General features: G+C 42.2%; 1 protein-coding gene across 1 annotated transcript in view; it reads left to right on the top strand.

Annotated features, from left to right (window-relative positions):
• The window catches only part of LOC139758197 (5'-3' exonuclease PLD3-like), a 207,917-nt gene extending 185,448 nt beyond the window's left edge, over positions 1-22,469 (top strand). Inside the window, exons 8-9 of the mRNA XM_071679437.1 lie at positions 19,690-19,828; positions 20,383-22,469. Coding sequence (XP_071535538.1) covers positions 19,690-19,828; positions 20,383-20,518 — 275 coding nt within the window. The 3' untranslated portion in view covers positions 20,519-22,469. The remainder of the gene's footprint in view (positions 1-19,689; positions 19,829-20,382) is intronic.
• The last annotated feature ends 1,736 nt before the right edge of the window (positions 22,470-24,205 follow it).

The raw sequence follows: 24,205 nt of genomic DNA, 5'->3' as shown, positions 1-24,205 counted from the left end.
CCACATTGATCCAATTCACTCTATTCCTTGCCCTCCTTTCACCCTCCTGCATGTTCAGGCCCCGATCACACAAAATCTTTTTCACTCCATCTTTCCACCTCCAATTTGGTCTCCCACTTCTCCTCGTACCCTCCACCTCCGACACATATATCCTCTTGGTCAGTCTTTCCTCACTCATTCTTTCCATGTGCCCAAACTATTTCAAAACACCCTCTTCTGCTCTCTCAACCACGCTCTTTTTATTTTCACACATCTCTCTTACCCTTACGCTACTTACTCGATCAAACCACCTCACACCACACATTGTCTTCAAACATCTCATTTCCAGCACATCCATCCTCCTGCGCACAACTCTATCCATAGCCCACGTCTCGCAACCATACAACATTGTTGGAACCACTATTCCTTCAAACATACCCATTTTTGCTTTCTGAGATAATGTTCTGAACCTCCACATATTCTTCAAGGCTCCCAGGATTTTCGCCCCCTCCCCCACCCTATGATCCACTTCTGCTTCCATGTTTCCATCCGCTGCCAGATCCACTCCCAGATATCTAAAACACTTTACTTCCTCCAGTTTTTCTTCATTCAAACTTACCTCCTAATTGACTTGACCCTCAACCCTACTGTACCTAATAACCTTGCTCTTATTCACATTTACTCTTAACTTTCACCTTTCACACACTTTACTAAACTAAGTCACCAGCTTCTGCAGTTTCTCACATGAATCAGCCACCAGCGCTGTATCATCAGCGAACAACAACTGATTCACTTATCAATCTCTCTCATCCCCAACAGACTTCATACTTGCCCCTCTTTCCAAAACTCTTGCATTTACCTCCCTAACAACCCCATCCATAAACAAATTAAACAACCATGGAGAAATCACACACCCCTGCCGCAAGCCTACATTCACTGAGAACCAATCACTTTCCTCTCTTCCTACACGTACACATGCCATACATCCTCGATAAAAACTTTTCACTGCTTCTAACAACTTTCCTCCCACACCATATATTCTTAATACCTTCCACAGAGCATCTCTATCAACTCTATCATATGCCTTCTCCAGGTCCATAAATGCTACATACAAATCCATTTGCTTTTCTAAGTATTTCTCACATAAATTCTTCAAAGCAAACACCTGATCCACACATCCTCTACCACTTCTGAAACCACACTGCTCTTCCCCAATCTGATGCTCTGTACATGCCTTCACCCTCTCAATCAATACCCTCCCATATAATTTACCAGGAATACTCAACAAACTTATACCTCTGTAATTTGAGCACTCACTCTTATCCCCTTTGCCTTTGTACAATGGCACTATGCACGCATTCTGCCAATCCTCAGGCACCTCACCATGAGTCATACATACATTAAATAACCATACCAACCAGTCAACAATACAGTCACCCCCTTTTTTAATAAATTCCACTGCAATACCATCCAAACCTGCTGCCTTGCCGGCTTTCATCTTCCGCAAAGCTTTTACTACCTCTTCTCTGTTTACCAAATCATTTTCCCTAACCCTCTCACTTTGCACACCACCTCGACCAAAACACCCTATATCTGCCACTCTATCATCAAACACATTCAACAAACCTTCAAAATACTCTATCTCCTTCTCACATCACCACTACTTGTTATCACCTCCCCATTTGCGCCCTTCACTGAAGTTCCCATTTGCTCCCTTGTCTTACGCACTTTATTTACCTCCTTCCAGAACATCTTTTTATCCTCCCTAAAATTTAATGATACTCTCTCACCCCAACTCTCATTTGCCCTCTTTTTCACCTCTTGCATCTTTCTCTTGACCTCCTGTCTCTTTCTTTTATACATCTCCCACTCAATTGCATTTTTTCCCTGCAAAGTCGTCCAATTGCCTCTCTCTTCACTTTCACTAATAATCTTACTTCTTCATCCCACCACTCACTACCCTTTCTAATCAACCCACCTCCCACTCTTCTCATGCCACAAGCATCTTTTGCGCAATCCATCACTGATTCCATAAATACATCCCATTCCTCCCCCACTCCCCTTACTTCCATTGTTCTCACCTTTTTCCATTCTGTACTCAGTCTCTCCTGGTACTTCCTCACACAAGTCTCATTCCCAAGCTCACTTACTCTCACCACCCTCCTCACCCCAACATTCACTCTTCTTTTCTGAAAACCCATACAAATCTTTACCTTAGCCTCCACAAGATAATGATCAGACATCCCTCCAGTTGCACCTCTCAGCACATTAACATCCAAAAGTCTCTCTTTCGCACGCTTGTCAATTAACACGTAATCCAATAACGCTTTCTGGCCATCTCTCCTACTTACATAAGTATACTTATGTATATCTCGCTTTTTAAACCAGGTATTCCCAATCATCAGTCCTTTTTCAGCACATAAATCTACAAGCTCTTCACCATTTCCATTTACAACACTGAACACCCCATGTATACCAATTATTCCCTCAACTGCCACATTACTCACCTTTGCATTCAAATCACCCATCACTATGACCCGGTCTCGTGCATCAAAACCACTAACACACTCATTCAGCTGCTCCCAAAACACTTGCCTCTCTTGATCTTTCTTCTCATGCCCAGGTGCATATGCACCAATAATCACCCACCTCTCTCCATCAACTTTCAGTTTTACCCATATTAATCGAGAATTTACTTTCTTACACTCTATCACATACTCCCACAACTCCTGTTTTAGGAGTATTGCTACTCCTTCCCTTCCCTTGTATATATATATATATATATATATATATATATATATATATATATATATATATATATATATATATATATATACATATATATATATATATATATCTATATATATGTGGGAAGAGAGGAAAGTGATTGGTTCTCAGTGAATGTAGGTTTGCGGCAGGGGTGTGTGATGTCTCCATGGTTGTTTAATTTGTTTATGGATGGGGTTGTTAGGGAGGTAAATGCAAGAGTTTTGGAAAGAGGGGCAAGTATGAAGTCTGTTGGGGATGAGAGAGCTTGGGAAGTGAGTCAGTTGTTGTTTGCTGATGATACAGCGCTGGTGGCTGATTCATGTGAGAAACTGCAGAAGCTGGTGATTGAGTTTGGTAAAGTGTGTGAAAGAAGAAAGTTAAGAGTAAATGTGAATAAGAGCAAGGTTATTAGGTACAGTAGGGTTGAGGGTCAAGTCAATTGGGAGGTGAGTTTGAATGGAGAAAAACTGGAGGAAGTGAAGTGTTTTAGATATCTGGGAGTGGATCTGGCAGCGGATGGAACCATGGAAGCGGAAGTGGATCATAGGGTGGGGGAGGGGGCGAAAATTCTGGTGGCCTTGAAGAATGTGTGGAAGTCGAGAACATTATCTCGGAAAGCAAAAATGGGTATGTTTGAAGGAATAGTGGTTCCAAAAATGTTGTATGGTTGCGAGGCGTGGGCTATGGAGAGAGTTGTGCACAGGAGGTTGGATGTGCTGGAAATGAGATTTATGAGGACAATGTGTGGTGTGAGGTGGTTTGATCGAGTAAGTAACGTAAGGGTAAGAGAGATGTGTGGAAATAAAAAGAGCGTGGTTGAGAGAGGAGAAGAGGGTGTTTTGAAAAGTTTGGGCACATGGAGAGAATGAGTGAGGAAAGATTGACCAAGAGGATATATGTAGCGGAGTTGGAGGGAACGAGGAGAAGAGGGAGACCAAATTGGAGGTGGAAAGATGGAGTGAAAAAGATTTTGTGTGATCGGGGCCTGAACATGCAGGAGGGTGAAAGGAGGGCAAGGAATAGAGTGAATTGGAGCGATGTGGTATACCGGGGTTGACGTGCTGTCAGCGGATTGAATCAGGGCATGTAAGGCGTCTGGGGTAAACCATGGAAAGCTGTGTAGGTATGTATATTTGCATGTTTGTACGTATGTATATACATATGTATGGGGGTGGGTTGGGCCATTTCTTTCGTCTGTTTCCTTGCGCTACCTCGCAAACGCGGGAGACAGCGACAAAGCAAAAAAAAAAAAAATGTATATATTATCCCTCGGGATAGGGGTGAAAGAATACTTCCCACGCATTCCTCGCGTGTCGTAGAAGGCGACTAGAGGGGACGGGAGCGGGGGGCCAGAAATCCTCCCCTCCTTGTATTTTTTACTTTCTAAAATGGGAAACAGAAGAAGGAGTCATGCAGGGAGTACTCATCCTCCTCGAAGGCTCAGACTAGGGTGTCTAAATGTGTGTGGATGTAACCAAGATGTGAAAAAAGGAGAGATAGGTATTATGTTTGAGGAAAGGAACCTGGATGTTTTGGCTCTGAGTGAAACGAAGCTCAAGGGTAAAGGGGAAGAGTGGTTTGGGAATGTCTTGGGAGTAAAGTCAGGGGTTAGTGAGAGGACAAGAGCAAGGGAAGGAGTAGCAGTACTCCTGAAACAGGAGTTGTGTGAGTATGTGATAGAATGTAAGAAAGTAAATATATATATATATATATATATATATATATATATATATATATATATATATATATATATATTTTTTTTTTATTTATTTATTATACTTTGTCGCTGTCTCCCGCGTTTGCGAGGTAGCGCAAGGAAACAGACGAAAGAAATGGCCCCCCCCCCATACACATGTATATACATACATCCACACACGCAAATATACATACCTACACAGCTTTCCATGGTTTACCCCAGACGCTTCACATGCCTTGCTTCAATCCACTGACAGCACGTCAACCCCGGTATACCACATCGCTCCAATTCACTCTATTCCTTGCCCTCCTTTCACCCTCCTGCATGTTCAGGCCCCGATCACACAAAATCTTTTTCACTCTATCTTTCCACCTCCAATTTGGTCTCCCTCTTCTCCTTGTTCCCTCCACCTCCGACACATATATCCTCTTGGTCAATCTTTCCTCACTCATCCTCTCCATGTGCCCAAACCACTTCAAAACACCCTCTTCTGCTCTCTCAACCACGCTCTTTTTATTTCCACACATCTCTCTTACCCTTACGTTACTCACTCGATCAAACCACCTCACACCACACATTGTCCTCAAACATCTCATTTCCAGCACATCCATCCTCCTGCGCACAACTCTATCCATAGCCCACGCCTCGCAACCATACAACATTGTTGGAACCACTATTCCTTCAAACATACCCATTTTTGCTTTCCGAGATAATGTTCTCGACTTCCACACATTCTTCAAGGCCCCCAGCATTTTCGCCCCCTCCCCCACCCTATGATCCACTTCCGCTTCCATGGTTCCATCCGCTGTCAGATCCACTCCCAGATATCTAAAACACTTCACTTCCTCCAGTTTTTCTCCATTCAAACTCACCTCCCAATTGACTTGACCCTCAACCCTACTGTACCTAATAACCTTGCTCTTATTCACATTTACTCTTAACTTTCTTCTTCCACACACTTTTCCAAACTCAGTCACCAGCTTCTGCAGTTTCTCACATGAATCAGCCACCAGCGCTGTATCATCAGCGAACAACAACTGACTTACTTCCCAAGCTCTCTCATCCACAACAGACTTCATACTTGCCCCTCTTTCCAAAACTCTTGCATTTACCTCCCTAACAACCCCATCCATAAACAAATTAAACAACCATGGAGACATCACACACCCCTGCTGCAAACCTACATTCACTGAGAATCAATCACTTTCCTCTCTTCCTACACGTACACATGCCTTACATCCTCGATAAAAACTTTTCACTGCTTCTAACAACTTTCCTCCCACACCATATATTCTTAATACCTTCCACAGAGCATCTCTATCAACTCTATCATATGCCTTCTCCAGATCCATAAATGCTACATACAAATCCATTTGCTTTTCTAAGTATTTCTCACATACATTCTTCAAAGCAAACACCTGATCCACACATCCTCTACCACTTCTGAAACCACACTGCTCTTCCCCAATCTGATGCTCTGTACATGCCTTCACCCTCTCAATCAATACCCTCCCATATAATTTACCAGGAATACTCAACAAACTTATACCTCTATAATTTGAGCACTCACTCTTATCCCCTTTGCCTTTGTACAATGGCACTATGCACGCATTCCGCCAATCCTCAGGCACCTCACCATGAGTCATACATACATTAAATAACCTTACCAACCAGTCAACAGTACAGTCACCCCCTTTTTTAATAAATTCCACTGCAATACCATCCAAACCTGCTGCCTTGCCGGCTTTCATCTTCCGCAAAGCTTTCACTACCTCTTCTCTGTTTACCAAATCATTTTCCCTAACCCTCTCACTTTGCACGCCACCTCGACCAAAACACCCTATATCTGCCACTCTATCATCAAACACATTCAACAAACCTTCAAAATACTCACTCCATCTCCTTCTTACATCACCACTACTTGTTATCACCTCCCCATTTGCGCCCTTCACTGAAGTTCCCATTTGCTCCCTTGTCTTACGCACTTTATTTACCTCCTTCCAGAACATCTTTTTATTCTCCTTAAAATTTAATGATACTCTCTCACCCCAACTCTCATTTGCCCTTTTTTTCACCTCTTGCACCTTTCTCTTGACCTCCTGTCTCTTTCTTTTATACATCTCCCACTCAATTGCATTTTTTCCCTGCAAAAATCGTCCAAATGCCTCTCTCTTCTCTTTCACTAATACTCTTACTTCTTAATCCCACCACTCACTACCCTTTCTAATCAACCCACCTCCCACTCTTCTCATGCCACAAGCATCTTTTGTGCAATCCATCACTGATTCCCTAAATACATCCCATTCCTCCCCCACTCCCCTTACTTCCATTGTTCTCACCTTTTTCCATTCTGTACTCAGTCTCTCCTGGTACTTCCTCACACAGGTCTCCTTCTCAAGCTCACTTACTCTCACCACCCTCTTCACCCCAACATTCACTCTTCTTTTCTGAAAACCCATACAAATCTTCACCTTAGCCTCCACAAGATAATGATCAGACATCCCTCCAGTTGCACCTCTCAGCACATTAACATCCAAAAGTGTCTCTTTCGCACGCTTGTCAATTAACACGTAATCCAATAACGCTCTCTGGCCATCTCTCCTTCTTACATAAGTATACTTATGTATATCTCGCTTTTTAAACCAGGTATTCCCAATCATCAGTCCTTTTTCAGCACATAAATCTACAAGCTCTTCACCATTTCCATTTACAACACTGAACACCCCATGTATACCAATTATTCCCTCAACTGCCACATTACTCACCTTTGCATTCAAATCACCCATCACTATGACCCGGTCTCGTGCATCAAAACCACTAACACACTCATTCAGCTGCTCCCAAAACACTTGCCTCTCTTGATCTTTCTTCTCATGCCCAGGTGCATATGCACCAATAATCACCCACCTCTCTCCATCAACTTTCAGTTTTACCCATATTAATCGAGAATTTACTTTCTTACACTCTATCACATACTCCCACACCTCCTTTTTCAGGAGTATTGCTACTCCTTCCCTTGCTCTTGTCCTCTCACTAACCCCTGACTTTACTCCCCAGACATTCCCAAACCACTCTTCCCCTTTACCCTTGAGCTTCGTTTCACTCAGAGCCAAAACATCCAGGTTCCTTTCCTCAAACATACTACCTATCTCTCCTTTTTTCACATCTTGGTTACATCCACACACATTGAGGCACCCCAATCTGAGCCTTTGAGGAGGATGAGCACTCCCCGCGTGACTCCTTCTGTTTCCCATTTTAGAAAGTTAAAAATATACAAGGAGGGGAGGATTTCTGGCCCCCCGCTCCTGTCCCCTCTAGTCGCTTTCTACGACACGCGAGGAATACGTGGGAAGTATTCTTTCACCCCTATCCCCACGGATGATATATATATATATATATATATATATATATATATATATGTATATATATATATATATATATATATATATATATAAATGTATATATATATATATATATATTTTTTTTTTTCCTTTTTTTTCTTTGTCGCTGTCTCCCGCGTTTACGAGGTAGCGCAAGGAAACAGACGAAAGAAATGGCCCAACCCACCCCCATACACATGTATATACATACGTCCACAGACGCAAATATACATACCTACACAGCTTTCCATGGTTTACCCCAGACGCTTCACATGCCTTGATTCAATCCACTGACAGCACGTCAACCCCGGTATACCACATCGCTCCAATTCACTCTATTCCTTGCCCTCCTTTCACCCTCCTGCATGTTCTGGCCCCGATCACACAAAATCATATAGGGTGTTTTGGTCGAGGTGGTGTGCAAAGTGAGAGGGTTAGGGAAAATGATTTGGTAAACAGAGAAGAGGTAGTGAAAGCTTTGCGGAAGATGAAAGCCGGCAAGGCAGCAGGTTTGGATGGTATTGCAGTGGAATTTATCAAAAAAGGGGGTGACTGTATTGTTGACTGGTTGGTAAGGTTTTTTAATGTATGTATGACTCATGGTGAGGTGCCTGAGGATTGGCGGAATGCGTGCATAGTGCCATTGTACAAAGGCAAAGGGGATAAGAGTGAGTGCTCAAATTACAGAGGTATAAGTTTGTTGAGTATTCCTGGTAAATTATATGGGAGGGTATTGATTGAGAGGGTGAAGGCATGTACAGAGCATCAGATTGGGGAAGAGCAGTGTTGTTTCAGAAGTGGTAGAGGATGTGTGGATCAGGTGTTTGCTTTGAAGAATGTATGTGAGAAATACTTAGAAAAGCAAATGGATTTGTATGTAGCATTTATGGATCTGGAGAAGGCATATGATAGAGTTGATAGAGATGCTCTGTGGAAGGTATTAAGAATATATGGTGTGGGAGGAAAGTTGTTAGAAGCAGTGAAAAGTTTTTATCGAGGATGTAAGGCATGTGTACGTGTAGGAAGAGAGGAAAGTGATTGGTTCTCAGTGAATGTAGGTTTGCGGCAGGGGTGTGTGATGTCTCCATGGTTGTTTAATTTGTTTATGGATGGAGTTGTTAGGGAGGTAAATGCAAGAGTTTTGGAAAGAGGGGCAAGTATGAAGTCTGTTGGGGATGAGAGAGCCTGGGAAGTGAGTCAGTTGTTGTTCGCTGATGATACAGCGCTGGTGGCTGATTCATGTGATAAACTGCAGAAGCTGGTGACTGAGTTTGGTAAAGTGTGTGGAAGAAGAAAGTTAAGAGTAAATGTGAATAAGAGCAAGGTTGTTAGGTACAGTAGGGTTGAGGGTCAAGTCAATTGGGAGGTGAGTTTGAATGGAGAAAACCTGGAGGAAGTGAAGTGTTTTTAGATATCTGGGAGTGGATCTGGCAGCGGATGGAACCATGGAAGCGGAAGTGGATCATAGGGTGGGGGAGGGGGCGAAAATTCTGGGAGCCTTGAAGAATGTGTGGAAGTCGAGAACATTATCTCGGAAAGCAAAAATGGGTATGTTTGAAGGAATATTGGTTCCAACAATGTTGTATGGTTGCGTGGCGTGGGCTATGGATAGAGCTGTGCGCAGGAGGATGGATGTGCTGGAAATGAGATGTTTAAGGACAATGTGTGGTGTGAGGTGGTTTGATCGATTGAGTAACGTAAGGGTAAGAGAGATGTGTGGAAATAAAAAGAGCGTGGTTGAGAGAGCAGAAGAGGGTGTTTTGAAGTGGTTTGGGCACATGGAGAGAATGAGTGAGTAAAGATTGACCAAGAGGATATATGTGTCGGAGGTGGAGGGAATGAGGAGAAGAGGGAGACCAAATTGGAGGTGGAAAGATGGAGTGAAAAAGATTTTGTGTGATCGGGGCCTGAACATGCAGGAGGGTGAAAGGAGGGCAAGGAATAGAGTGAATTGGAGCGATGTGGTATACTGGGTTTGACGTGCTGTCAGTGGATTGAATCAAGGCATGTGAAGCGTCTGGGGTAAACCATGGAAAGCTGTGTAGGTATGTATATTTGCGTGTGTGGACGTATGTATATACATGTGTATGGGGGGGGTTGGGCCATTTCTTTCGTCTGTTTCCTTGCGCTACCTCGCAAATGCGGGAGACAGCGACAAAGTATAAAAAAAAAAAAAAATATATATATATATATATATATATATATATATATATATATATATATATATATATATATATAAAAGAAAGAGACAGGAGGTCAAGGGAAAGGTGGAAGAGGTGAAAAAAAGGGCAAATGAGAGTTGGGGTGAGAGAGTATCATTAAATTTTAGGGAGAATAAAAATATTTTCTGGAAGGAGGTAAATAAAGTGCGTAAGACAAGGGAGCAAATGGGAACTTCAGTGAAGGGCGCAAATGGGGAGGTGATAACAAGTAGTGGTGATGTGAGAAGGAGATGGAGTGAGTATTTTGAAGGTTTGTTGAATGTGTTTGATGATAGAGTGGGAGATATAGGGTGTTTTGGTCGAGGTGGTGTGCAAAGTGAGAGGGTTAGGGAAAATGATTTGGTAAACAGAGAAGAGGTAGTGAAAGCTTTGCGGAAGATGAAAGCCGGCAAGGCAGCAGGTTTGGATGGTATTGCAGTGGAATTTATTAAAAAAGGGGGTTACTGTATTGTTGACTGGTTGGTAAGGTTATTTAATGTATGTATGACTCATGGTGAGGTGCCTGAGGATTGGCGGAATGCGTGCATAGTGCCATTGTACAAAGGCAAAGGGGATAAGAGTGAGTGCTCAAATTACAGAGGTATAAGTTTGTTGAGTATTCCTGCTAAATTATATGGGAGGGTATTGATTGAGAGGGTGAAGGCATGTACAGAGCATCAGATTGGGGAAGAGCAGTGTGGTTTCAGAAGTGGTAGAGGATGTGTGGATCAGGTGTTTGCTTTGAAGAATGTATGTGAGAAATACTTAGAAAAGCAAATGGATTTGTATGTAGCATTTATGGATCTGGAGAAGGCATATGATAGAGTTGATAGAGATGCTCTGTGGAAGGTATTAAGAATATATGGTGTGGGAGGAAAGTTGTTAGAAGCAGTGAAAAGTTTTTATCGAGGATGTAAGACATGTGTACGTGTAGGAAGAGAGGAAAGTGATTGGTTCTCAGTGAATGTAGGTTTGCGGCAGGGGTGTGTGATGTCTCCATTGTTGTTTAATTTGTTTATGGATAGGGTTGTTAGGGAGGTAAATGCAAGAGTTTTGGAAAGAGGGGCAAGTATGAAGTCTGTTGGGGATGAGAGAGCTTAGGAAGTGAGTCAGTTGTTGTTCACTGATGATACAGCGCTGGTGGCTGATTCATGTGAGAAACTGCAGAAGCTGGTAACTGAGTTTGGTAAAGTGTGTGAAAGAAGAAAGTTAAGAGTAAATGTGAATAAGAGCAAGGTTATTAGGTACAGTAGGGTTGAGGGTCGAGTCAATTGGGAGGTGAGTTTGAATGGAGAAAAACTGTAGGAAGTGAAGTGTTTTAGATATCTGGGAGTGGATCTGGCAGCGGATGGAACCATGGAAGCGGAAGTGGATCATAGGGTGGGGGAGGGGGCGAAAATTTTGGGGGCCTTGAAGAATGTGTGGAAGTCGAGAACATTATCTCGGAAAGCAAAAATGGGTATATTTGAAGGAATAGTGGTTCCAACAATGTTGTATGGTTGCGAGGCGTGGGCTATGGATAGAGTTGTGCGCAGGAGGATGGATGTGCTGGAAATGAGATGTTTGAGGACAATGTGTGGTGTGAGGTGGTTTGATCGAGTGAGTAACGTAAGGGTAAGAGAGATGTGTGGAAATAAAAAGAGCGTGGTTGAGAGAGCAGAAGAGGGTGTTTTGAAGTGGTTTGGGCACATGGAGAGAATGAGTGAGGAAAGATTGACCAAGAGGATATATGTGTCGGAGGTGGAGGGAACGAGGAGAAGAGGGAGACCAAATTGGAGGTGGAAAGATGGAGTGAAAAAGATTTTGTGTGATCGGGGCCTGAACATGCAGGAGGGTGAAAGGAGGGCAAGGAATAGAGTAAATTGGAGCGATGTGGTATACCGGGGTTGACGTGCTGTCAGTGGATTGAATCAAGGCATGTGAAGCGTCTGTGGTAAACCATGGAAAGCTGTGTAGGTACGTATATTTGCATGTGTGGACGTATGTATATACATGTGTATGGGGGGGTTGGGCCATTTCTTTCGTCTATTTCCTTGCGCTACCTCGCAAACGCTGGAGAAAGCGACAAAGTATAATAAATATAAATATATTTTTATCGAGGATGTAAGGCATGTGTACGTGTAGGAAGAGAGGAAAGTGATTGGTTCTCAGTGAATGTAGGTTTGCGGCAGGGGTGTGTGATGTCTCCATGGTTGTTTAATTTGTTTATGGATGGGGTTGTTAGGGAGGTAAATGCAAGAGTCTTGGAAAGTATGAAGTCTGTTGGGGATGAGAGAGCTTGGGAAGTGAGTCAGTTGTTGTTCGCTGATGATACAGCGCTAGTGGCTGATTCATGTGAGAAACTGCAGAAGCTGGTGGCTGAGTTTGGTAAAGTGTGTGGAAGAAGAAAGTTAAGAGTAAATGTGAATAAGAGCAAGGTTCTTAGGTAAAGTAGGGTTGAGGGTCAAGTCAATTGGGAGGTGAGTTTGAATGGAGAAAAACTGGAGGAAGTGAAGTGTTTTAGGTATCTGGGAGTGGATCTGGCAGCGGATGGAACCATGGAAGCGGAAGTGGATTATAGGGTGGGGGAGGGGGCGAAAATTCTGGGAGCCTTGAAGAATGTGTGGAAGTCGAGAACATTATCTCGGAAAGCAAAAATGGGTATGTTTGAAGGAATAGTGGTTCCAACAATGTTGTATGGTTGCGAGGCGTGGGCTATGGATAGAGTTGTGCGCAGGAGGATGGATGTGCTGGAAATGAGATGTTTGAGGACAATGTGTGGTGTGAGGTGGTTTGATCGAGTAAGTAACGTAAGGGTAAGAGAGATGTGTGGAAATAAATAGAGCGTGGTTGAGAGAGCGGAAGAGGGTGTTTTGAAATGGTTCGGGCACATGGAGAGAATGAGTGAGGAAAGATTTACCAAGAGAATATATGTGTCGGAGGTGGAGGGAACGAAGAGAAGAGGGAGACTAAATTGGAGGTGGAAAGATGGAGTGAAAAAGATTTTGTGTGATCGGGGCCTGAACATGCAGGAGGGTGAAAGGAGGGCAAGAAATAGAGTGAATTGGAGCGATGTGGTATACCGGGGTTGACGTGCTGTCAGTGGATTGAATCAAGGCATGTGAAGCGTCTGGGGTAAACCATGGAAAGCTGTGTAGGTATGTATATTTGCGTGTGTGGACGTATGTATATACATGTGTATGGGGGTGGGTTGGGCCATTTCTTTCGTCTGTTTCCTTGCGCTACCTCGCAAACGCGGGAGATAGCGACAAAGCAAAAAAAAAAAAATATATATATATATATATATATATATATATATATATATATATATATATATATATATATATATATATATATGGGAATTTCAGTGAAGGGGGCTGATGGGGAGGTGATAACAAGTAGTGGTGATGATAGAAGAAGACGGAGTGAGTATTTTGAAGGTTTGTTGAATGTGTTTGATGATAGAGTGGCAGATATAGGGTGTTTTGGTTGAGATGGTGTGCAAAGTGAGAGGGTTAGGGAGAATGATTTGGTAAATGGAGAAGAGGTAGTAAAAGCTTTGCAGAAGATGAAAGCCAGCATGGCAGTATGTTTGGATGGTATTGCAGTGGACTTTTTTAAAAAAGCTGGGTGACTGTATTGTTGAGTGGTTGATAAGGTTATTTGATGTATGTATGATTCATGGTGAGGTTCCTGAGGATTGGCGGAATGCGTGCATAGTGCCATTGTACAAAGGCAAAGGGGATAAAAGTGAGTGCTCAAATTACAGAGGTATAAGTTTGTTGAGTATTCCTGGTAAATTATGTGGGAGGGTATTGATTGAGAGGGTGAAGGCATGTACAGAGCATCAGATTGGGGAAGAGCAGTGTGTTTGAGAAGTGGTAAAGGATGTGTGGATCAGGTGTTTGCTTTGAAAAATGTATGTGAGAAGTACTTTGAAAAGCAAATGGATTTGTATGTAGCATTTATGGATCTAGAGATGCCATATGATAGAGTTGATAGAGATACTCTGTGGAAGGTATTAAGAATATATGGTGTGGGAGGCAAGTGTTTAAAAGTAGTGAAAAGTTTTTATAGAATATGTAAGGCATGTGTATTTGTACGCAGAGAGGAAAGTGATTGGTTCTCAGTGAATGTAGGTTTGCGGCAGGGGTGTGTGATGTCTCCTTAGTTGTTTAATTTGTTTATGGATAGGGTTGTTAGGGAGGTGAATTCAAGAGTTTTTGAACGAGTGGCAAGTATGCAGTCTGTTGTGGATGAGAGCGCTTGGGAAGTGAGTCAGATGTTGTTCGCTGATGATACAGCGCTACTGGCTGATTCTTGTGAGAAACTGCAGAAGCGGGTGACTGAGTTTGATAAAGTATGTGAAAGAAGAAAGCTGAGAGTAAATGTGAATAAGAGTAAGGTTATAAGGTTCAGTAGGGTTAAGGTTCAAATTAATTGGGAGGTATGTTTGAATGGAGAGAAACTGGAGGAAGTAAAGTGTTTTAGATATCTACGAGTGGATTTGGCAGAGGATGGAACCATGGAAGCGGAAGTGAATCATACGGTGGGGGATGGGGCGACAATCTTGGAGCATTGGAGAATGTGTGGAAGTCGAGAACATTATCTCAGAAAGCAAAAATGGGTATGTTTGAAGGAATAGTGGTTGAAGCAATGTTATATGGTTGGAAGGCGTGGGCTATGGATAGAATTGTGCGGAGGAGGGTGGATGTGCTGGAAATGAGATGTTTGAGGACAATATGTCGTGTGAGATGGTTTGGTCAAGTAAGTAATGATAGGGTAAGAGAGATGTGTGGTAGAAAAAAGAGTGTGGTTGAGAGAGCAGAAGAGGGTGTTTTAAAATGGTTTGGTCACATGGAGAGAATGAGTGAGGAAAGATTGAGTGAGGATATATGTGTCAGAGGTGGAGGGAACGAGAAGTGGGAGACCAAATTGGAGGTGGAAAGATGTACTGAGAAAGATTTTGAGTGATCGGGGCCTAAACATGCAGGAAGGTGAAGGTATACAAGGAATAGAATGAATTGGAATGATATGGTATACCGGGGTCGACGTACTGTCAAAGAATTGAACCAGTGCATGTGAAGCGTCTGGGGTAAACCATGGAAAGTTTTGTGGGGCCTGGATGTGGAAAGGGAGCTGTGGTTTCGGTGCATTATTACATGACAGCTAGAGACTGAGTGTGAACGAATGTGGCCTTTGTTGTTCTTTCCTAGCGCTACCTCGCACACATGAGGGGGGAGGGGGTTGTTATTTCATGTGACTGAATGCAGAATAAGTGACTGAATGCAGAATAAGTGAAGAGGAAGGAAGGTTTTAGGAAAGGTAGGGGATGTGTAGATCAAATTTTCAGATTTTGTTGGTGAGAATGACTGGAAAATTATCTAACAAAAGATAAGATGCTGTATGCAGCTTTAATGGATCTTGAGAAAGTGTATGACAAAGTCGAGTTGAAAGGATACAACTGTTGGATGGTGTGAAAGTCTTATATAGAGGAGCAAATGCATTTGTAAGAGTGGATTGAGAGTTGACCAAAATTGTCAGTATACATGTGGGTTTGAGGCAGGGCTGTGTGATGTCACCATGGCTTTTTAAAGTGTATCTGGATAGAGTGATGAGATGGAAGCAAAACTAGGGCGAGGGATGCAGAGATGGAGTGTGGCAGTGAGATATAGTGGCTAGTGACAAGCCTGTTTGCAGATGATATTATGTTGTCTATTGAGAGTGTCAAGGAGTTGCAGATTGGTTCTCAGTGAATGTAGGTTTGCGGCAGGGGTGTGTGATGTCTCCTTAGTTGTTTAATTTGTTTATGGATAGGGTTGTTAGGGAGGTGAATGCAAGAGTTTTGGAACTAGTGGCAAGTATGCAGTCTGTTGTGGATGAGAGCGCTTGGGAAGTGAGTCAGATGTTGTTCGCTGATGATACAGCGCTAGTGGCTGATTCTTGTGAGAAACTGCAGAAGCGGGTGACTGAGTTTGGTAAAGTATGTGAAAGAAGAAAGCTGAGAGTAAATGTGAATAAGAGTAAGGTTATAAGGTTCAGTAGGGTTAAGGTTCAAATTAATTGGGAGGTAAGTTTGAATGGAGAGAAACTGGAGGAAGTAAAGTGTTTTAGATATCTACGAGTGGATTTGGCAGAGGATGGAACCATGGAAGCGGAAGTGAATCGTACGGTGGGGGATGGGGCGACAATCTTGGAGCATTGGAGAATGTGTGGAAGTCTAGAACATTATCTCGGAAAGCAAAAATGGGTGTGTTTGAAGGAATAGTGGTTGAAGCAATGTTATATGGTTGGAAGGCGTGGGCTATGGATAGAATTGTGCGGAGGAGGGTGGATGTGCTGGAAATGAGATGTTTGAGGACAATATGTCGTGTGAGATGGTTTGGTCAAGTAAGTAATGATAGGGTAAGAGAGATGTGTGGTAGTAAAAAGAGTGTGGTTGAGAGAGCAGAAGAGGGTATTTTAAAATGGTTTGGTCACATGGAGAGAATGAGTGAGGAAAGATTGACAAAGAGGATATATGTGTCAGAGGTGGAGGGAACGAGAAGTGGGAGACCAAATTGGAGGTGGAAAGATGTACTGAGAAAGATTTTGAGTGATCGGGGCCTAAACATGCAGGAAGGTGAAGGTATACAAGGAATAGAGTGAATTGGAATGATATGGTATACCGGGGTCGACGTACTGTCAAAGAATTGAACCAGTGCATGTGAAGCGTCTGGGGTAAACCATGCAAAGTTGTGTGGGGCCTGGATGTGGAAAGGGAGCTGTGGTTTCGGTGCATTATTACATGACAGCTAGAGACTGAGTGTGAACGAATGTGGCCTTTGTTGTTCTTTCCTAGCGCTACCTCGCACACATGAGGGGGGAGGGGGTTGTTATTTCATGTGACTGAATGCAGAATAAGTGACTGAATGCAGAATAAGTGAAGAGGAAGGAAGGTTTTAGGAAAGGTAGGGGATGTGTAGATCAAATTTTCAGATTTTGTTGGTGAGAATGACTGGAAAATTATCTAACAAAAGATAAGATGCTGTATGCAGCTTTAATGGATCTTGAGAAAGTGTATGACAAAGTCGAGTTGAAAGGATACAACTGTTGGATGGTGTGAAAGTCTTATATAGAGGAGCAAATGCATTTGTAAGAGTGGATTGAGAGTTGACCAAAATTGTCAGTATACATGTGGGTTTGAGGCAGGGCTGTGTGATGTCACCATGGCTTTTTAAAGTGTATCTGGATAGAGTGATGAGATGGAAGCAAAACTAGGGCAAGGGATGCAGAGATGGAGTGTGGCAGTGAGATATAGTGGCTAGTGACAAGCCTGTTTGCAGATGATATTATGTTGTCTATTGAGAGTGTCAAGGAGTTGCAGATGCTTTTAAGTGTGTTTATTGTGTGAGTAAACAGACAATTCAAGGAAAATGTGGGTAAAAGTAAAGTAATGGTGTTTGAAAAGAAATATAGGGAAAACATAGATTTTGTTAAGTCCTATAGTGCGAGAGAAGAAAGTGTATTGACCTGTGTTATAGATGTGGGGGAGAAAGACTGGAAAAGGTGACATAATTTAAATATATGGGAGCTATCTTAGGTGAGTTTGGTGATATGCAAGGAGAGATAAGACACAGATCAGTACAGGGTAGAAGTCACTAGGCTCCCTTGTAGAATGATGAAGAATAGATTTATAAGTATGGAACTGAAGACTGGTTTAATGGAGAGCACAGTCCTGACCGTGACCTATGCAGTCAAAACATGGACATAAGATGAGGTACTGAAATCAAGAATCCAGACTGTGGAAGTGAGCTATTTGAGAGAAAAGTGTGGCATGACTAGATGGAATGAAGGAAGGAATGAGGAGGTGTAGTGTGAGAGATTTGGTATGACAGAATGCAAAAGAAGTGAACTGTAAAGTGGTAGAGTGGATGATGTGTAATACTTTGAGGTAGTTTTGGCATGTCTCAAGAATGCAGGATGTGGAGTTGGTGTGAGAGGAGGACCACCTGTGATGTGTCTTGAAAAAATAGAGTGGAAGAATACTGGAGGGAGAGAAATGGTGGAAGAGTGTGTAAAATGGTATATGCAAGGGAGATAAGTAAGGACAGGGATAGATGGGGACACTTATGTTGTGTCCACCCCATTGATGAGAGTTCCCGGAGGGAACGGGCATCAGAGATATAGTAAGAATTATAGATAGGTTTGGGAGGAAAGCTACTAGAAGAAGTGAGAAAAATCTACCAAGAGTGTAAGGCATGTGCACAATTAGTGGAGGATATTGATGGGTCCCAGGAGAAGATTGGTCTCCAACAGTGATGTCATCATTTATTAAATGTGTTTGTTATGGACGAAGCTTTTATCTTGTTGGCATTGTTAAGCATGGTTCTAACCATTATTGTAGAAAATTTGAAAGCATCACTGACATCGACCTGACACTCACCAGTTTCCAACTTCCTTAATACGGGTACACCACCGATTTTCTGGCACTCTTGCTTCCAAAGCCTTGCAAGATTAACCATTTTGCCGGACCAACCGTGGTCACATAATAATAATTCAGCACACCTCTAACCCACTAATTATACAACTCCCATGCATCTAAAGTATACCATAGACTGCTAGAAAAATAGATTAAAGAAATATTAAATGTTTGTGCACCCTAAGATGGTAAGTCTGCTCTTAGATTGTTTGAATCCTGTGGGGTCTTCTTCGCCAGAATATTGCACTTTCATTGGCATTATACACCTGCTCAGGACTGAGGTGCTCGTCAGCTACGAGTTTCACAAATTCGTCCACATTCTCGGCAGCTCCTTCGTGGTTTACAGACCGCTTTTCTCCGCACACTTTATTCATGGAAATTCCATAACGCTTCTTTAATCTCTGAATCCATCCTTCACTATAGTCATGCTCATGTTGCAATTTAAGGCTTTATGGAACAACGAAGGCTGGTCCATTATCATGCTACCTGACAAGTCCACTCCATCACTCCGACACTGTCGAAACCATTCCATCATCACTCGATCGTGCTCAGTACCCTTACTATCTTCCATAGTTTTTCTAATCATCATTTGCTTCTAGGAATCGCCCTCTGCATAGAATTTCAATATTTTCTCCTGATTCTTTATATCAAACAGTTGATGAACAAGTACTGTAGATGTCATACAGCTTACGCACCAAAACACCACGGTCCATTTTTTCAACAGTTCTACTTCATCTTGGATCGATATGGCTGGTGTTTACGCTTGACATCACAACTAACACTCATATGTCTTAAAAGCCATAGCTAGGGTTGGATTTAAGCAAGATAAGCTAAGAATCTCAGAATTGCGGTATCACCACCAACAAGTGCAGTGTAAAGTATGTAGATAATCATGCCGTACACACAACGCCATCTGTGGCCTCCCAGTAAACTAGTCTTGTGGCCACGGTAATTTCAGGTTCCCTCACGTAATTTTGTCCGGACTAAAGAAGGTACCGAACCATCAGTTGATGGAAATTTGGTGGTGTACATGTACTAATTATCTCATCATCTTGGTTACATCAACACACAATCAGACACCCTACCCTGGGGAGGATAAGCTTGGCTCCTACTATGTCATCTTTTGGAAATTGAAATACAAGAAGGCGAGTGGGGAAAGTTTCCAGTACATTAACAAAATCTGCATTTCGTCTGGATTCATTAATGAAAACTTTTTCTCTTAAGGGACATCTAACTGGAGTGCAGATTACTTCATCAACACTGCTGGTGTTGGACTGATTGTTAATGAAACAGACTCAGTTGTGGGAGCTGCATCTGTCCGTCATCAGCTTGAAGATTTGTTTGAAAGGGACTGGAATTCTGAGTATGCAAGACCTATTGATGAGTTCTTTTAATGATATGGATATCAAGATTTTTAATAGAAAATTTACTCAATGTTTTATATATAAAAATTATCATTTTTGTATTAGTCTTTTGTGTATGTAGAAGTTTTAAGGATTCTGTATCTTCTTTATATATATTATCTTGTTTCCTGAACTTGTGAATGAGGTTATGGCACTAAGACTAATGTTCTGCCCAAACTTTCTGTTTGATCTTGCAAAAAGTAATGATTTATAGTGATCCTAAGTATCACTGCATACTTTGAGTCATTGGTTCATAGGTTTTAATTCTTTTATTGGTTTAGGTTTGGATTTTGATAAAGATTTGCCCTATTTTCTTTTTACCACTGTCTGACGTTCAATTATTTTAGTAGCAGTAAAATATTTTATCCAGTGTTGTGCTAACAAGGAAATAGAAAAATTTCAAATGCAAGCAATGGAGTAAAGAAAGTACTTTCTTGCATTCTGGATATAGACGTAAAATGATTTGTTTAATCAAAGTGGTTGTATTGTGTACATTCTCATGGTAAATTTACAGTTTGTGTGATGCAGTGTTGTTCTATGAAACTTGCTGTCTTCCAATATTCCAAGAAAAATCATCTTTGAGCAACCCATTGATCGAGATAGATATTCTAGTAAGTTATAGTATCTGTCTAGCTATTACGCTTATGTAGGAAGCGATCTAATCTCCTCCAAATTTAGAGTGGGGATAGGAATGCGTAAAGTAGTGCATTTAGACTCCTATTAAGTTATAATGACTAGTAACGGTAGGGCTGAATATCTCAGCTGAGGTTAATCACCTTTTTCGTGACAAATGAAATTAACCAAAAGATTTTTGACATCACACATATGATGATTGTAAAGGTGTCCTGCTAAGTGATGCCTAATATATTATTTGCACCGCTGTTAAGGCTCAGAAAGTAGGTTAAGTACAGTTTTCTTGTCTTCTGTGCTCCTTTGTGAAAACAAGAAAAGTATAATGAGTTATAACAAATGCAATCCTTAAAGATAGTTAGTTGGCTGGGTATTATATATATATATATATATATATATATATATATATATATATATATATATATATATATATATATATATATATATACATATAATACCCAGTGGTATTATAGGGGACAGGAACAGGGGGCTACAAACCCTCCCCTCCTTGTATTTTAACTTTCTAAAAGGAGTAACAGAAGAAGGAGTCACGCGGGGAGTGCTCATCCTCCTCGAAGGCTCAGACTAGGGTGTCTAAATGTGTGTGGATGTAACCAAGATGAGAAAAAAGGAGAGATAGGTAGTTTGTATGAGGAAAGGAACCTGGATGTTTTGGCTCTGAGTGAAACGAAGCTCAAGGGTAAGGGGTAAGAGTGGTTTGGGAATGTCTTGGGAGTAAAATCAGGGGTTAGTGAGAGGACAAGAGCAAGGGAAGGAGTAGCACTACTCCTGAAACAGGAGTTGTGAGAGTATGTGATAGAGTGTAAGAAAGTAAATTCTAGATTGATATTGGTAAAACTGAAAGTTGACGGAGAGAGATGGGTGATTATTGGTGCATATGCACCTAGGCATGAGAAGAAAGATCATATGAGGCAAGTGTTTTGGGAGCAGCTGAATGAGTGTGTCAGTGGTTTTGATGCACGAGATCGGGTTATAGTGATGGGTGATTTGAATGCAAAGATGAGTAATGAGGCAGTTGAGGGAATAATTGGCATACATGGGGCGTTCAGTGTTGTAAATGGTAATGGTGAAGAGCTTGTAGATTTATGTGCTGAAAAAGGACTGGTGATTGGGAATACCTGGTTTAAAAAGAGAGATATACATAAGTATACGTATGTAAGTAGGAGAGATGACCAGAGAGCGTTAATGGATTATGTGTAAATTGATAGGCGCGCGAAAGAGAGACTTTTGGATGTTAATGTGCTGAGAGGTGCAACTGGAGGGATGTCTGATCATTATCTTGTGGAGGCGAAGGTGAAGATTTGTAGGGGTTTTCAGAAGAGAAGAGAGAATGTTGGGGTGAAGAGAGTGGTGAGAGTAAGTGAACTTGGGAAGGAGACTTGTGTGAGGAAGTACCAGGAGAAACTGAGTACAGAATGGAAAAAGGTGAGAACAAAGGAGGTAAAGGGAGTGGGGGAGGAATGGGATGTATTTAGAGAAGCAGTGATGGCTTGCGCAAAAGATGCTTGTGGCATGAGAAGCGTGGGAGGTGGGTTGATTAGAAAGGGTAGTGAGTGGTGGGATGAAGAAGTAAGATTATTAGTGAAAGAGAAGAGAGAGGCATTTGGATGATTTTTGCAGGGAAAAATGCAAATGAGTGGGAGATGTACAAAAGAAAGAGGCAGGAAGTCAAGAGAAAGGTGCAAGGGGTGAAAAAGAGGGCAAATGAGAGTTGGGGTGAGAGTTATTATTTTTTTTATTTTACTTTGTCGCTGTCTCCCGCGTTTGTGAGGTAGCGCAAGGAAACAGACGAAAGAAATGGCCCAACCCCCCCCAAACACATGTATATACATACGTCCACACACGCAAATATACATACCTACACAGCTTTCCATGGTTTACCCCAGACGCTTCACATGCCTTGATTCAATCCACTGACAGCACGTCAACCCCGGTATACCACATCGCTCCAATTCACTCTATTCCTTGCCCTCCTTTCACCCTCCTGCATGTTCAGGCCCCGATCACACAAAATCTTTTTCACTCCATCTTTCCACCTCCAATTTGGTCTCCCTCTTCTCCTCGTTCCCTCCACCTCCGACACATATATCCTCTTGGTCAATCTTTCTTCACTCATTCTCTCCATGTGCCCAAACCACTTCAAAACACCCTCTTCTGCTCTCTCAACCACGCTCTTTTTATTTCCACACATCTCTCTTACCCTTACGTTACTCACTCGATCAAACCACCTCACACCACACATTGTCCTCAAACATCTCATTTCCAGCACATCCATCCTCCTGCGCACAACTCTATCCATAGCCCACGCCTCGCAACCATACAACATTGTTGGAACCACTATTCCTTCAAACATACCCATTTTTGCTTTCCGAGATAATGTTCTCGACTTCCACACATTCTTCAAGGCCCCCAGAATTTTCGCCCCCTCCCCCCACCCTATGATCCACTTCCTGCTTCCATGGTTCCATCCGCTGCCAGATCCACTCCCAGATATCTAAAACACTTCACTTCCTCCAGTTTCTCTCCATTCAAACTCACCTCCCAATTGACTTGACCCTCAACCCTACTGTACCTAATAACCTTGCTCTTATTCACATTTACTCTTAACTTTCTTCTTCCACACACTTTACCAAACTCAGTCACCAGCTTCTGCAGTTTCTCACATGAATCAGCCACCAGCGCTGTATCATCAGCGAACAACAACTGACTCACTTCCCAAGCTCTCTCATCCCCAACAGACTTCATACTTGCCCCTCTTTCCAAAACTCTTGCATTTACCTCCCTAACAACCCCATCCATAAACAAATTAAACAACCATGGAGACATCACACACCCCTGCCGCAAACCTACATTCACTGAGAACCAATCACTTTCCTCTCTTCCTACACGTACACATGCCTTACATCCTCGATAAAAACTTTTCACTGCTTCTAACAACTTTCCTCCCACACCATATATTCTTAATACCTTCCACAGAGCATCTCTATCAACTCTATCATATGCCTTCTCCAGATCCATAAATGCTACATACAAATCCATTTGCTTTTCTAAGTATTTCTCACATACATTCTTCAAAGCAAACACCTGATCCACACATCCTCTACCACTTCTGAAACCACACTGCTCTTCCCCAATCTGATGCTCTGTACATGCCTTCACCCTCTCAATCAATACCCTCCCATATAATTTAGCAGGAATACTCAACAAACTTATACCTCTGTAATTTGAGCACTCACTCTTATCCCCTTTGCCTTTGTACAATGGCACTATGCACGCATTCCGCCAATCCTCAGGCACCTCACCATGAGTCATACATACATTAAATAACCTTACCAACCAGTCAACAATACAGTCAACCCCTTTTTTAATAAATTCCACTGCAATCCCATCCAAACCTGCTGCCTTGCCGGCTTTCATCTTCTGCAAAGCTTTCACGACCTCTTCTCTGTTTACCAAATCATTTTCCCTAACCCTCTCACTTTGCACACCACCTCGACCAAAACACCCTATATCTGCCACTCTATCATCAAACACATTCAACAAACCTTCAAAATACTCACTCCATCTCCTTCTCACATCACCACTACTTGTTATCACCTCCCCATTTGCGCCCTTCACTGAAGTTCCCATTTGCTCCCTTGTCTTACGCACTTTATTTACCTCCTTCCAGAACATCTTTTTATTCT

The sequence above is a fragment of the Panulirus ornatus genome, chromosome 29 (assembly GCF_036320965.1).
Source record: "Panulirus ornatus isolate Po-2019 chromosome 29, ASM3632096v1, whole genome shotgun sequence".
Classification (NCBI taxonomy): domain Eukaryota; kingdom Metazoa; phylum Arthropoda; class Malacostraca; order Decapoda; family Palinuridae; genus Panulirus; species Panulirus ornatus.
This window is presented reverse-complemented; position numbering and strand designations above follow the sequence as displayed.